General features: G+C 34.6%; 1 protein-coding gene across 9 annotated transcripts in view; it reads right to left on the bottom strand.

The window, feature by feature from the left end:
• The window catches only part of PALS1 (protein associated with LIN7 1, MAGUK p55 family member), a 102,290-nt gene that overhangs the window by 11,684 nt on the left and 73,692 nt on the right, over positions 1 to 16,914 (bottom strand). For all 9 annotated transcript variants that reach the window (XM_007184319.2, XM_057543438.1, XM_057543439.1 and 6 more), the window contains 6 exons: positions 10,457 to 10,640; positions 7,375 to 7,446; positions 6,943 to 7,014; positions 4,489 to 4,656; positions 3,249 to 3,451; positions 1,128 to 1,238 (listed from right to left, as the gene is read on the bottom strand). In XM_007184319.2, coding sequence (XP_007184381.2) covers positions 1,128 to 1,238; positions 3,249 to 3,451; positions 4,489 to 4,656; positions 6,943 to 7,014; positions 7,375 to 7,446; positions 10,457 to 10,640 — 810 coding nt within the window. The remainder of the gene's footprint in view (positions 1 to 1,127; positions 1,239 to 3,248; positions 3,452 to 4,488; positions 4,657 to 6,942; positions 7,015 to 7,374; positions 7,447 to 10,456; positions 10,641 to 16,914) is intronic.

The following is a 16,914-nucleotide window of genomic DNA, read 5'->3' as shown; positions in this document are numbered from 1 at the left end:
AACTTTATGAGAATGAACTAATATTGTTCAGTTCTCCTTTCTCAATTAGTATTAATAATGCGAATAAAGAGCTACAAATGGAAGTTACTGAATTGCAGGTCAACACTATACTGAAAGCCAAATATGATGATGTTGGAATCCCAGAATTCTACAGATATCTTGGGAGTGGTTACCCTAAATATAAAAACCATTATGCAAAGATTCTGTCCATGTTTGGAAGTACTTATGTTTGTGAGTAGCTATTTTCTGCTATGAAACTAAAGAAAACTAAGTGTTGCTCAAAGTTAAAGGATTCAAAGATGAATTCTCTGCTGCATGTTGCAACACAAGATTCACAACCTCATGCTGATTGATATCTTGGGGCATACGAAAGGAATGCCAGATTTTGAATTTCAAATCTGAGGAGTAATACATTATGGAACTTTGAATAATTATTTCTATTTCCAAATTATATTTTTTCAATGCCAAATTTAAAGTACAGTCTCTGGCATCATATGTTTGTACCTTATAACATATAAAATAAAATTTGACTATATTCTGGCAAAAAAAATAATAATGACTAAAAACATTTTTCCATTTCAGATCATACAAAAAGATCAAAGGCAGAAGACAAACAGAACATAAAATTTCAATGAGAAAAAAGAAGAGAAAAGCAAGAGGACTCAAGTTTGGCTCCTTGCATATGTGGACTATCTGCAGATAAAAGTGGGTAATCCCTAAGAATCTGCTGAAAATATTTGGTGTGGGGGGAGGGTGTTACCTAATCCTTGTTAGAAATAACATAGATCTGTGTGAAGAAGTTTAAGGAAGTTTTAAGAAATGCCAAAGATGTATCTATTACTGTATGTATATTATGGTAGTAATACATAAAAATGTGTGTATTACTACCATACATTTGGAGTGATAATAGGGAATGTATGCGGAACAACAAGAGAAGCCCCCTGCTTTGGAGAGCTGCTGAAGTCCAACCAAAGGCAACTGTGGCAGTTTTGGGGAAAGTGATATGGCAGAAAGAATAATCAGTTTGAAAGCCTAAGCTGATGTAGTTTTTAAGCACTTTGACATATTAAGCCATGACTGTTTCATGTTACTTTCAATGGAATAGTATGACAGTATAATAACTTTACCTTTGGATTCTTGCCCTCTTTGGCCAATAATGCCCGAAGTCTTTCTTGTGAAGGGGGTGCAATGAAGATAATATATGGTTTCAAGTCTGAGTTCCGGAGAGTCTTCAATGACTGTAAAGAAAAGATAGATTTTAACCATTCAGTATAAGAATATATTGTGTACCTATAACACACACAGAATATTGGCTTACTCTTTTTATGTAATGAAATAAAATTAATGAAGAATTACAACTATGTGATGATAAAATACCCTGCTAATAAGATCACACACAGATGAAAATAACCATATTAAAAATCCATTTTGAAGGAATTACAAATGAGCAGTCACCTTACCATGTGCCAGGGTCTAAATGCAAAAAGAATCAGAGAAAAACTTCACATACACATACAAAAGAAAATTCTGGAAAAGCACATCCAAGAAGAAAAAGCATACTGTCTGAAATAAGAGACTGTGGTTTTCACCTTGCCTTTGCATCAATGTATATCCCTAAATTGAAGCACTCTACAAAAATGGGGATTATAGGGACATGTCCTTTTCTATCTTAAAAACAGTAATTAAGACAATATGCTTAACTACTCTAAGTTCTTTGGTAAATCTGTTAGCCAAAATAATATAAAGAATTCTGAAGGAATTTAGTAAAAACATCAATGCTTCTCTTAAGTCTGATATTTATAATTGAAACAGCAGAGACTAATAAGTTCTTTTGTTCACTAAAAAATAAAGAAAACCTAATTACTATTTCAGGAAAGCCATTTTGGAGTCAATTCTCTCTCTCTCTCTTTTTTTTTTTTTAATAAATTTATTTATCTTTGGCTGCGTTGGGTCTTCGTTGCTGCGCACGGGCTTTCTCTCTAGTTGTGGCGAGCGGCAGGGGGCTACTCTTCGTTGTGGTGTGTGGGCTTCTCATTGTGGTGGCTTCTCTTGTTGTGGAGCACGGGCTCTAGGCACATGGGCTTCAGTAGTTGTGGCACATAGGCTCAGCAGTTGTGGTTCACAGGCTCTAGAGCGCAGGCTCAGTAGTTGTGGTGCACGGGCTTAGTTGCTCCGCGGCATGTGGGATCTTCCCAAACCAGGGCTTGAACCCGTGTCCCCTGTACTGGCAGGCGGATTCTTAACCCCTGCGCCACCAGGGAAGTCCCTCAATTCTCTTTCATATACATCTCTTTAATGACCACTGCCTATGTCTTGTGAGTTGACATACACAGTAGGTTCCACCACATTAAGGAAAGTTTTATGCTAAAGTTGTACAATGTAGAAAAAGAAAAAAAAAATTTCACAACAAACACAATTTAAAAATCCCAAATTTCTAAAATTATTTTATTTTTAATGGAAATCTAAAAAGCAATTGTTAGTAATTTTTGAAGGTTTTCTTTTGTATGACAGATAATAGAACAGTGGACATTTCGTTAGATACAACCCAGCACTCATTATGATACTTGCTAATACTTGAACTATGTCATTTAAAACCATAAAAATGACCTCTAATTATTCTAATTTTTCTCATATAAGAATCAGGGGGCTTCCCTGGTGGCGCAGTGGTTGAGAATCTGTCTGCCAATGCAGGGGACACGGGTTCGAGCCCTGGTCTGGGAAGATCCCACATGCCGCGGAGCAACTGGGCCCGTGAGCCACAACTACTGAGCCTGCGCGTCTGGAGCCTGTGTTCCACAACAAGAGAGGCCACGACAGTGAGAGGCCCGCGCACCGCGATGAAGAGTGGCCCCCACTTGCCGCAACTAGAGAAAGTCCTCGCACAGAAATGAAGACCCAACACAGCCAAAAATAAATAATAAAAAAAAAAAAAAAAAAAGAATCAGGAAAGGGAAATTCTTTTATAACCTTTAAAATACTAAAGTACTATACCAGCACTACAGTTACTGTATTTTAAGTTTCAGAAAACATGTACATGTACATATATGTAAGTATGGAATATATGTATTTTCCCCTCAGAGGAAACTGAAAGAGATTTAGCAACTTAAATTCGTAGGGAATCAGTGTGAAAAAACTGTGTGAGAACTTAATTAGGTCCTGTGGTTCTTGGACCAAAATACAGTTTCCACTAAAAATTACTCTGTGAAAAATGTCCTCAAGTTCAACACCCTAAACCAAAACAGTTTTACCTGTGTACGAAGACTTAAAAGACATATTTTGCCCGAGTTGATCACTTGTCGTACAGAATCTATGCTGGTTCCATACAAATTCTTCTCAAATTCACCATGCTCAATGAACTTTCCAGCTGCTACGTCTGCCTCAAATGCCTGCCGTGAAACAAAGTGGTAATCTCTACCGGCTACTTCATGGTCTCGCCGACTCCGAGTTGTATCTAGGCAAACAAAATCAGGTAAAAATCATGGACGTGGATCAGAGTAAGGATGAGGGATAATTCTGCTAGTCAGAAAAAATGTTTATTTTGTAATACAAACTAAAAAATAATGAATTAAGGAAATGTTAGACCCCCATGTGTTTAATTTAACACTGACTGGTTTTATTTCTAGATTGAGAAATGCACAAAACTGTGTTTTTAGTATCTTAATAACCATTACATTTAATATGTTTTATGCTTACACTCCAAATTACTTCATCTTGCATTTCATTTAAAATACTATCACTCTGGGGACTTCCCTGGTGGCACAGTGGTTAAGAATCTGCTTGCCAATGCAGGGGACACGGATTTGAGCCCTGGTCTGGGAAGATCCCACGTGCTGTGGAGCAACTAAGCCCATGCGCCACAACCTACTGAGCCTGCACTCTAGAGCCCGCAAGCCACAACTACTGAGCCCGTGTGCCACAACTACTGAAGCCCATGTGCCTAGAGACCGTGTTCTGCAACAAGAGAAGCCACCGCAATGAGAAGCCCACGCACTGCAACAAAGAGTAGTCCCTACTTGCTGCAACTAGAGAAAGCCCACGCGCAGCAACGAAGACCCAATGCAGCCAAAAATAAATATAAATAAATAAATTTTAAAAGTAAAATAAAATACTATCACTCAGTTTTTCCATAAGATTAGGTACTATACAATCTTTAAACAGAACTTCTGTATTCAGAAATTAGGTCTAAATTTCTATCTTCTGCATCAGTTAAAAAAACCAGGAGCTGATTCCATACTGAGCAGGGCATTGTAAGATGCCCAAATTGAAATTCATTTAGAAAGTAATTAGTACCATACTCTTAGGAAAAATGTATATTTATCAAGAGTGACTATCTTTAATAGCAAACTCTCAAAAGATTTGGTTAAAACAAAGTTCCTCTTTCTTGGACAACACTCTTTTGATGAAATGGGTGAAAAACTTCCCTACACAGTTAGGTTCTAAGGTGGTAAGCTGAAAAGCACAGGAAAATGGGAATGCATCCAAACTTACGAGGAACTGCAGATGCAAAGCGGTCTTTCTCTTTGTTCATGAGCCTCTGACGCAATTCATTCTGGCCACAGTTCTGTGGACCAATCAAAATGATAGGTCTTTTCCTATTTGCTGGCTGATGATAAAGTGACATTTCCTCATAAGTTAAGATCTCTTCATTGTCATAATCTTTGAAAAAGAAAAAGTTAAGCCCTTCAGACGGAATTATTGCCATGTAATAAAGATATACTCATAGATCTTTCAAAAAATTGAAAAAAAGCTCAAGTTATTATCATTAAAAATGCTTAACTTTTGGGATCAAGATAGTAATAACCAGGTAGCATTATATCATCAGTATTTTCCCATGTCATTATATCCTTGCCAGGATTATGAAAATAAATCAAATAATATATTAATCCTTCTAGAAATGTTTATTGCTTCTCGTTTCATACTGTGTTTGAATGTTTAATACAATATAACTATACTGATTCATATAAAATAGCTAGTTTGCAGCCAATACTTTGACAGAGGGTGAGGCACCAAGGGATAAACTAATGAGAATAATATCTGTCATTTTTGTAAAATGGGGATACTAATACTTTAATTAGAGGGTTGGTTTAAGGAGAAGACAATGTATATGCTGAAAACAATACCTGGCATAGACAAACATTTACAAATAGTGCTGCAACTAGTGTTATCAGAGAAAGCTGGAATACTTTTCTGTGATCATATAACTTGAAAACACAGCATATCTATGCTATCCAACTTTCTACACTTATGTTTACTTTATTCTGGAATACTAATACTAACCTGAGATCATGATTCAAGAAGAGGTATAAATTATAACAGGTGGGGTAACATTCCTAAAGCCCATAATCCAGATGAAATCAGAGCTATCAAGTGGTAAGAACAAAGGCAGACAACTAGCGACCTGCTATCTTCTCAATCATATTACTTCACCTAACTGGGTGATGTGTAGTCAGACAGTCAGCTATAAGTTCCATGGGGGCAGGGGACCATCTTAATCTTGTCAGTGCTTAGCACAGAGCACAGAGCAGGAACTCAAACTCTAGTTGTTTAAACTCCAACTCAACCATGTATTAGCTGTAAGAACTTAAGCAGGCCACTTTCATATCTGAACTTGAATTCATTAATCTGTAATCTCAAGGAATTTATTTTGAGAACTAAATGGATGAAGGTTACTGCCCCTGGAATAGAAGTTATTATAAATGATAGTTATTAATAAAAATGTTAATTATGATAACAGCACTATGAACAGAAATGTAATTCCTTCCCTTCTCAAAATGCTTTTCCCTCTGAAAAATCTAAGTTCCTTCTTCTAACATGTACAATCAGACTGTGGAAGCATTTTGACTCACAGACGTAGATATATTATAACAGCTATTAGACCTGAACCAGTTAATTTTAGTGTATTTCAAAAGATAAAGAAACAGATATTAATCACTTACCCAAGTATAGAGGAAAAGATTAAAATTCCAATAAATCTTCTTAGCTACATAATCTATCAATTAGCATTAAGAATGTTTATTTTGGGAAAAAAATTTTATTATAGTAGATGGAATCTCAGGTTTAGTTTTGTATCAAATTTTCCAATAATCTATAACATTTTATTTTCACTAGTTTAATTTATGCCACTTAAGAAATTTTCAAGGTATTGAGAGAATAAAAATAAGCCTTATAAATTGTGTAAGAAGTTAAAGACTTCCTTTGCTTTATTATTTGGCTTGTTTCTAACGTGAAGTAAAAGAAGGGGTAGCAAATTCTAAAGCCCATAAGGACCAACCAAGAAGGTAATGAAAGCACTAAATCAGGCTGGGTTTATAAAAAATTGGATGTGGCGGAGACTGCTGAACTAAGTAGGTGCCCAGTATAAAGGCAAAAGCCATCATTCAGGTCCAGCAGACCAGTGTCATGTGGGAATATGAGCCCAGTGTTACTAGAGCTTTTGATTTTAAGAGAAGCTACAACTTAAAAATTTTTTAATCTTAACAATAAATTAAAATAGAACAAAAAACTCTCCTGTGTGCCTGACTCAGTAAGCAGGCTCTATGGAATGGGTTGCCTTGGTGACATGAGTTACTGTAGACAAAATGTTCATTTTTTACTTAAAATACAGCTATATTGTTAGAATTTGTTAGAAACATGTATTAATTTTGCAAATAAAGAGTTTAAGTAGGAAAAAATTTATGAGGAAACTATCAATATAACACTGTACATGCTAAATTGTACTATAATTTTTATACCAGTTTTTCTCAGAATTTAAAACTGTGCATTCCTCATAGGATTCCAAAAGAAAATAATTTCTGCTAAATGGCTTTATTAAGCACACATGTTACATTAAGAGGCCAGGACCAGAAATAAAATTCCTTGAAAATATCAATTTAATTTCTTTCAAGTGTTAGATATGGACCTCTTTTGGATATAAATACAACTATATCTGAGAGTGGAACTTACCATCATTTTTATTGGCATTATATAAAACCTTTTTCCTCTTCTTTTTATTCTTCTTTGCACACCATAGTTTTCCTGTTGAGAATCAAAAACATAAGTATAAATGTGGTATTTGTTTCCTTGAATAAAGCTACATATTTCAAATAGAAGAACTCAAATAGTTTTAAATTTAAATTTATAGACACGTGTTACATTGTTCATAGAAGAACTATTTTTCAGAGAAGTAGTTATAATTTTCCATTAATCTCACATCAGAGACAGATAATCTTTAATACTTAAATCCTCTCCTTCCTTTACAGTCCTAAGGTAATCAGTTTTGCTTCTCACATCACTCTTGCCATGAATACATCTTTCTTGACAGTTCTGATACGTAAATCTAAACCTGATTCCAGAGGAAGACCCAAGAAACCTCAATGTCAAATATAAGAGTCCAACCTGATTTTTCTGGCTCCTTATCTTCTTCTATGGTTTGCTTCATGGCTTCCCTTTGCTGCTGAAAGCTTTTCCCTAATAAACAGAAAGGAAAAAGAGTAAAATAGTTAAGTCAAAAGGATAGAAGTATTTTTTTTTAAATCAAGGGACAACACCAGAAGTAACTCTTCATTTATATTCCCTTCTAAATCCTCCTGCCACCACATGAGAGTATGTCAACTATGATTATAAGCTCCAAACAGTTAAAGTATTAAGTCTCAACCTTGCTCTCAATCAATCCTAGAACATGTATTACTGGACTATATATCATCTATTAAAAAAGATAAATAACAAACCAGTGCTAGAAAATTTAATAGTTCAATTTTTACAAAGTTTTCATTTAGCATCTACTATGTGGAAAGCACTGTGCTGGATGTTACAATGGTTCTGATCATTTGAATTATTGCAAATCAAGCAAATTAATTCTAGGAGTTAACTTTCCAAAATAATATGTAAACATTCACCAGTTTTTGATTCCAAGACACCATTCAACATATTCCCTTGCATTTATCATTTTCAATCCCTCTTTTTCTTTGTATGTATGTATAAGCTTTAAAGATTTTTCATTTTTACCTTAAGCTACCCATGATACAAATAAATGAAAAACCTATTATGTTTTTCCTCTCCGGATTAAGATTTTAATACAGGAGGCTTTCAAGGTTTCTGATTTTCATGTTCTTTTCAGACATCTACCTTAGAATCAAATGTATTTTTTTTCTGAAGGATAAAAGTGGTTTTAGTTAGAAAATTCTGAATTAGAGTTCTACTTTTATATTTAATTTTTATATTTAATTCTTTCCATTTCAGGCCAGAGATTCTTAAAAATCAATAAGCAAATTCCATCTATGTTGGGATAATCTGTTGAACTTAGTGCATTTTATAAGAGCACAAGCAAAAATGGTATTGAGTTTGATATATATAAAAAGCATTAAAAGAAATCAAGTTATCTCCAGAGGCTGTACAGATTGTGTTTCTAGGTAAAACAAGAAGCTACGACTATAGGGAAATTTTTAAGAGCATTAAATTTTTTAAAAAGTATTTGACTTCAACAGATTTAGAAAAAAAGAACAAAATAATTTAAATAATTTACATATTAAAATGTTTAAAAACATTACAGTAATGTACTGCTATGGCACATTTTTATAGTACACACATATGTAGACTGTTTTTGAAATAGAAGCAGACATTAGTGGGAGATGGACATTATAACCTCTTAGAAATCCTTCTGACAGAAAACTGTCAAACTCAAACTAATGTGGGTCTATTTATTTGTCCTATAAAAAGACTTACAAATGATATCATTAAAATTTCCTTGATTTATCTATATATTTTCAGAAACTCAATGTAATCAATCAGTCAATAGATATTAGTTCTAAGTATTTATGGGCTAAAGCTGACACGGTGAAAGATATCAAATTGATATCTGGCACAAGCACTATGAACCATGATGGCTGCCCACTACCCCAGGATTCTAGAGGAATGCTCCTGTAACTGTTATTGTGAAGAATCAAGGGTATAGTATCATCCTCTGAACTTAATATAAGAAGCCCAGTGCTGAATTGGGCGATTGGGATTGACATGTATACACTGATGTGTATAAAATTGATGCCTAATAAGAACCTGAAGTATAAAAAAACAAACAAAACAACTAATACTAAAAAAAAAAAAAAAAAAAAAAAAGAAGCCCATTCCTCCTTCCTTGATATATGAGCCAGTATACACAGAATCTCCAGCTTTGGGGTTTTAAAGCAGATGATTTGTGGCTGTGACTTTATTATACACATAATGTATTACTTGTAGTCACATTCATTGTAAGCCAAATTCTATTGCCAAATCTGTTATGCTTAAAATCTTAAGGTTTAATAGGAGGTATAATCCCTAAAAAATGTTATAGGCAAAAGACAAAGTTTGGAAGAGTTTTTAAAAAAAAAAAAAAAAGAGCCTTAGAAGGTCTAATTCAGAAGCACCAGTTCTGGCAGAACTATTTTTAAAAACCACCTATTTATTAATTTAGCAGATACTGCCGAAATTTAAAAGAATAAGTAAGATGTAGTCACTGGCCTAGAAGTTTACAAACTGAGAATATACGGTACAAAGTACTGTAATAGACAATTCCATGTAAGTATTATAAAGTAGGGCACACACACACACAAAAATACATATTGTTTTAATGTATAATTAAAGTATTAACAGATATGCTTTAAAGTCAAATATGAAAGAGAAGCTTATCTCAGTGCCTTATACAGTGCTGATATAACAGTATTTTTTGAGTGAATAAGCTGATGAATTATCACTTTATTCCCATTTCATCATACTGTAAGTATTCCTTTGCCTTCACTAATATCTTATTATACTTTCCTTGGTTCTGTTTCCCTCATTCCACCATACCCACATCCTGGGAACTGCAGGAACAATCTGTAGGAAAAATTACATCTATACACTTCATTCCATTAAGCATCATCTTCACTCTTTAGAAGAAATATGTTCCCTTAATAATCTTAATGTCCAATGTGAGCTAAAGTTTTATTTTAGTATAGTCTAAATTAGAGAGTTTTCTTCAATGAAAAGTTGGGGGCATCCTATTTCCACCCTATGATATCTTAGGAGAGATAAATTCAGTAGTCTTACTCTCCTGATTCCTTATAAAGTGATGCATCTTAACAAATTCCTATTTAGATATCAAGTTTGATGCCCCAGTTGATGATAATCTCTTGTTAACAGTATAAGTTTTGTTGCCTTGATGCTTTCGTTGTTCAATACAAGTTTTGTTGCCTTGAAAACAGGGTAGTCTCAATGTACCTACAGTGAATGTAGCACAACATGGGATTGGCTGACGAGATTATATCGTAATTCCATTCTGAAGCCCAACAAATTGGTTAATTTATATTCAAGATACTTATGTTACAGACACAACATAAAAATCAATGACGTGAAAAAGTAATTACATCATTTTTTAAAAGGCATGAAAAAGTGAGTTTTCCTCTTTGAAGATTTGTATTTTAAATGTTTTTTTAAACTTTGTACTTTCTACTATACTGTCTCTTACCTGGAACAAGCCCAGCTAGAGGCTGATTATCTTCATCCCCTTCCCTGTAGGCTTGCCACCAATTTGGATCTTCTTGACTGATTACATGAAGTATATCCCCTTTTTGAAAAGACAGACCTAACTCTCGACATGGAACATAAGGGTCATCTGAGGGGTCATAGTCAAAATGAGCCTTTACATGGATCTAAAAGATAAAAAGGGTAAAAGTAAAAACAACAATAATGAAATGGCAACACACAATATTCAGCATAAATATAATTAAAATGTTACATTTTTCGTTAGTGCAAAGATATTATGAATTGAAAGAAGGGAGGTTAGTTTAGTAACTATTTTGGGAGCAGAATTTTCCCAGACTCATCTGTTTTCTTCAGTTAAGACAGTCCTGTTGATTGCAAACATGTACAAGAGTATGCAAAACACTGCACTGTTAGCTGCTAACAAGCAGAGGTGCTAAGGGGCCTCAAAGGTTTGATAGAAGCAGAAGGAATGTAATACAGACTCCCTCCCCTTCCATTCCTGACCTGTGAAAACAAAGACTCTGCAGTAAGGTATGTAATTTCTAAACCACTACTACCAGGAAAGGTAGACTGTAAACCTCACCACATCTGTCATCTAAGCAGGTGAGTGTCAGTTTCCCTGGAGCCATCATCCCTTTTTGACCACACTGTCAGTGCGACTGTGCCTTAATCTCTTTCAGAGTTTCTTCTAAAGGGATATGTTCAGGTTCATAAATAATGACACCCTAAACTGCTAAAATTATCTAAATCAAGTTTATAATCATTCCTATTGTGTTCTATACATAGGCTTTATTACTAGTGGTACAAGTTAAAATTTTTGTTAACTGTGTTTTTGCATATCTAAAAACTGTTACGCTCTTAGCACTAAAGGTAAGAATTCACATGAACCTTACTGAAAGCTAAGTTATTTCCGATGCTGTTTTCTTCAATATACTTCTATAAGATAAACAAAGTATTCTTACTTCTTAGAAGGTATAAAGGAATTAATATTCTCTTTAACCCCTCTATCTGTACTTTTTATACAAGCTGGTCAAATGGCATGTGGCATTTCCAAAATCTGTAAAAAGCCCATTTTCATCTAACAAAATCCTACACCTATTTTCAATGAGTTTTTCTGCCCCACATAGGTTATATTTCAGGTTTGGGTTCAGTGAGCCAGGCACTTGATTGACAGCCTAAGAATTTTATAATTCTGAGTCCTTTTCTATCCAATTGTTATTTGACTTTCCTTAAGCCTTTTACCCTAACCATAATTGAGGCCACCAATCATAAAGATAATACTGGTCTGCTTCAAAAACTATTTTATGAGAAAACACTATCTTTTTTCAGTTCCTGAAACACTTAAAAAATTGACTATTCTCAATCAATAATGAGACTATATGAAATTTGATAAAATACATTTTAAGTGATATATATATATATAATACATATCCCTCCATTATAATAACCAAGAATCCTCATGAAAGCAACAGCCTCTTTCAGAAATTTTGTTTGAAGGTATCTTTAGATAAAGAATACTGTATTTTTTAATTTCAGAAAAATATTTTACTGCTATAAATAGGAAACGAGGAAATCTAAGTCTCAATATACAAAGAGCAACACTGAAGTAACGCAAGTGATTCAGTTAAAAATATAGAACTTAAATGCTAGTCTGCTTTTTGGGGGGTAGCTTTTCATTGATGTACTACGTAAGTTCAAATAGTACACAAAATCCTAAATGTATAGCTCAATTTTCATAAACAAAACAAACCTGTGTAACCACACCCAAATCAAGAACCAGAATATCACCAGCACCTCAGAAGCTCTGCCTCACGTTCCCTTCAGTCACTAGCCATGCTATGTCCTCCAAGGATAAACATCATCCTGATTTCTAGCATAGATTAGTTTTGTCCTCCAAGGGTAAACATCACCCTGATTTCTAGCATAGATTAGTTTCCCTGTATTTTACTTCATATAAATGGAATCACATAGTACACACTCTTGGATTAAATATGTTTAAGATACCTCACTCAATTTAACAGTGTTCTGCTGCACTCCAACTGGAATGTGCCCTAAACAGCCTTATTCTTGATATGAAAAACAGACTTTTTAATAAAATCTTGAAAACTTTGTCAGTTAAAACCAAAAATGAATTTTAGAGAGTTATACAGGGTAGTAGTGAGTCAAAACAGTTGAGAGACTGGGTAAAAAGACTATACATACAATTTTGTAATCCTGGCATGAGAAGTCTCGAATCTATAGGATGATTAAAAAAAAAAAATCTCTGCTTGAGTACCATCCCTGTTAATCAATAATGCTTCTACATCTGTTTAAATTGTTGCTTTTTAGTCAAACAATCTTAGCAATCTGAACATGAAATTATAGGCATCATTTATGGTGGTGGAGAGATCATTTTATTATCAGGCTTTTCAAAGATCCATGAAATCAGACTACTTGTCAGTCTGATTGATGATTTTATCAAATCACTTTCTGAAATCAATACCCAGCATGTTGTTTTCAAACTGTTTTGCTCAGAACACCTGCTAGGATGTTTATTAAAATACTGATTTCTTATGCCACGTCTCAAACTTTCAGACTCTGTATTTTAATTAGGTTCCTTGGATAATTGTTACATACATGCTGTTTAAGATGTACCCTAAAATCTCAGGGAACTACTACCCTGAGGGAAACTAAATAGACCAGTGAGGACGCTGTACCTAAGTCTATGACCTTTGCCAGAGGCCAAACAAAATCACCCAGAGATGCTTTTCTCCCTACTCTGCTTAGGTTTTACCTCTTGACTATTCAGATTTAGTTGGTTTGGAATGAGGCCCCTCTTTGTGCAGGCTGGGAAGAGGAGTAAAATTGAGAGCAAAGTTTATTTCATATCAGGGAAATTAACCATTTGACTGAGTAAAAGTCTGAGTATTGACTTGACATGTACTATGTGACTTCTATCTATATATAGGCATACCTTGTTTTATTGTGTTTCACTTTACTGCATTTTGCAGATACAGTGTGACTCACTTTATTGCAGTGGTCTGGAACAGAACCTGCAATATCTCTGAAGTATGCCTGTATTCCACTGCAATTCTGATCAGCTCTAGAAGGTATCTCCAGCAATCTTTCCTCTTCAGCTCTGTTAGTGGCTAATTTATTTCCTTGCCCAGTGTGACTCACTTTATTGCAGTGGTCTGGAACAGAACCTGCAGTATCTCTGAAGTATGCCTGTATTCCACTGCAATTCTTATCAGCTCTAGAAGTTATCTCCAGCAATCTTTCCTCTTCAGCTCTGTTAGTGGCTAATTTATTTCCTTTCCCATACAAAAGAAAACAGAGTCCTTTTTAAATGAAGGAGAGATGCCGACCCCTATAGGAAAGCTCCAGAGTTTAACAATGCTGTAGTATCAGTATGATGTATCTGACCAAAACAATGTTTGATTTCTAATCCAAACAAAATCATCTGTTTAAATTTTAAATTACAGGGCTGTTTAGACACAATTATCTTCCAGTCCAACATTTTTCTCCTTGCCCCCTTTTTTTAAGCACATGTAAACTATTCACATTTGAAGTCCTAATGATGGGAACACAGTAAAGAAATAATAATTCATTAATTTATTTACATCTTTCCTAAGGGATTCAATGCTCAAAAATAACTTTTCCTTGTAATTTTTATTTCTGTATTTCTTATTATACTAGATTTATCTCTAACTTTTAAAATTACTTATGGAAGAGAAAATAGTGAAAGTGTGTCTTATTTTGTCTTTGGCCTAAACTTTACCATAAGGCAGATTATAAAACTAAGGGCAGCATCAAGAAAAGCCTTTGCAGTGTCAAGCAACAGTTTTCAAATTCCTTCTCCTCACCCTGAGATTCCTCCTCTCCGATGCCCATTCAAGAAGGAATATCTTTATTATTTGTTCTCTTCCATTTTTAACAGGAGAAATTTGGGATATCTGTGGGGCATCCAGTTAATGGTTAGTAGTAGTAGGCAGACAAAAATATGAGCCTTAGGGTAACAGCAAACTTAATAGAGCAACTGCCCTAACCTGAAAGGGAATGTCCATCTAACATACTGTACACTGAAATTTTCAATATTTTTTCATCTTCTGATAAAATATTTATAAAAATTTTATTGCATTATAAAATTCCAGATCTTCTTCCAAATGAGAAAAAATTAAGATGAAAATTATATTATACATTTTATACCTCTAAGAGAAAAGTAAGTATACTGGATGGCAGTGGTTTTCAACCTTTCCTTTCAACCCAGTTATCTTCATAGGCTATGAACAATCCTTAACCTATTATTGTTTAAAATCTGTAGAATTTTTTGCAAACAAATAAAGTACATATAAACAGACTGCTCCCCTGACCTGATTTCCCCACAATAAATACAACTATGGCCCAGATCTCTCCTTAGAATTCCAAAATGATATATTCTATTCTATGCATTCGATATCTCTACCTGAATGCCTCTCAGGTATCTCAAATCTATAAAATAAACCTTTGGATTTTTCTCCCCAAACCAGTTTTTCCTCCACATTTCCTGTTAGTAAGCACCACCACTATCCACCCAGTTGTTCGAGCATCCTTGCTTCTTCCCTATCCTTTACTTTCCACATTCATTACAAGGTCCTGTCATTTCTACTTCAGAACATAGCCTGATTCATATTCTCCACTGCCACTGCTATCATCGAAATTTAAAAGTCAACATCATACTTTATAATGGCTTCAGCAAAAGTTTCCTAAATCTCCTTGCTTCCATTATTGGCTCTACTAATCCAATTTCCACCCAGCAGCCACATGTGTTTTGTTTTTAAATACAAATCAGACCATGTTACTGTATTTGAAATGCAAACTCCCTGCCATGGCCAAGAAGACTTACTTGACCTGGCCCTATCTACCTCTCAAGCCTCATCTCTTAGAATTCCCTCCCCACCTTTCTACTCCCCTACTTTGCTCCATTCCTACAGGCTTTCCAAACACAAAGTTCTTTAGAAATTATACCTGAAAGCCCTTCTGGTAATTAACAGGCCTGGCTTCATCTCATTCTACAGGTCTCAGCTTCATGTTGCCTCCTCCAGGAGGCCTTTCCTGCCAACCTTATATAATCAATCCACCTCCTTTTATTCTCAGTGTTCATATTCTATTGATTTCCATCTTATCACTTACTGCAAACTATAATTAATGTCATGTTCATTATTATAAAGCTAACACTTATTAGCACAGTGCCCTAGTACACAAAAGGGATCAAGTAGATATTCATTGTGAGGAAAAAAATTATTTGGGGCCCATAATATTTCAATTATTAATACCACTGGCCTAGTGGTTAATTCTATGGTTTGTATCCCTGAACTGTGATTTTAGTATCCTCCTAAGTCTTTAAATTCCCCTAAAACTACATCTTTCTCCCATACTCCCAGCCCAGACCCCCAAAATCAAGAGACTTCAGTCATGCTCCCAGCATTATTAGAGTTATCAAGTCTCCTACAGACAGAAGAGATCCTACCTCAATTTCAAATACTAAAGTCTCATAATATGCTTTTATTGTACTCATAATCCAGACTATCATATCATATAGCTACTAACAGGTTAATTCACCCATAGTTACAATTTTCTATCATGGTATTGTAATTATTTTCTTTGGACTGATAATAAACAGTAATACAGAAACCTTCTAACATTTAGTAGCTTTGTGGGACAGTACCTGTTATATTACACAGCAGTTAAGAGCAAAAGTTCTGGAATAGGCATGGGTTCTAGTCCTGGCTCAGTCACTCACCAATAGTGGGCTTGGGCAATTAACTTGACCTTTCTAATTCTAGTTGCAATGCTTGTTAAATGGGAATAATAAAGATAGCTATACTTACAAGGGATACTATAAGGATTAAATGAGATAACACATGTAAAACAATTAGTATTGTGCCTGGCACAAAGTAAGTAATCATAATAACAGCTAACACTTATTGGACAACCAATAATCTCTGAATTTTCTAGTGCATATTCCATCACTAATAACTAGTGTGATCCCCTACATTTCAATTTACTCCTGTTTATATTTGGGCATTAGACTAGACGAAAAAAGTGCCTTCGGCTCAAATATTCTATTTCCTCCCTTCAATATTATTTCAATTATATTGTGAAATAATCTAAAGTTTTACACACTTCTCTGGGAACTCCAACTTTTCTTTTAGTCAATGCGGGGAGAAGGTAACTGCAGTTTAAACAATGCATATGTTTCCTCGGACAAATGTGCCAGTAACCTAGGAAGCTAAACTACAAAGGTGTCAAGACTTTTGTCCACTGCAATCAATGGAGCAACCCCTGGCTGCCATGTGTGATACAAAAGAAACTTACCAAATAAGGGAGTACTTCTCCTGACACAGCTTAGTCTTGCCATTTGTAATGTTATAATTCAGCAAGTGATTATGATGGAGTTTCAGATAACACCTATTTTGTTAT

The sequence above is a fragment of the Balaenoptera acutorostrata genome, chromosome 3, assembly GCF_949987535.1.
Source record: "Balaenoptera acutorostrata chromosome 3, mBalAcu1.1, whole genome shotgun sequence".
Taxonomy (NCBI): domain Eukaryota; kingdom Metazoa; phylum Chordata; class Mammalia; order Artiodactyla; family Balaenopteridae; genus Balaenoptera; species Balaenoptera acutorostrata.
The sequence above is the reverse complement of the archived record's forward strand: the minus strand, read 5'-3'. Positions and strand labels throughout refer to the sequence as shown.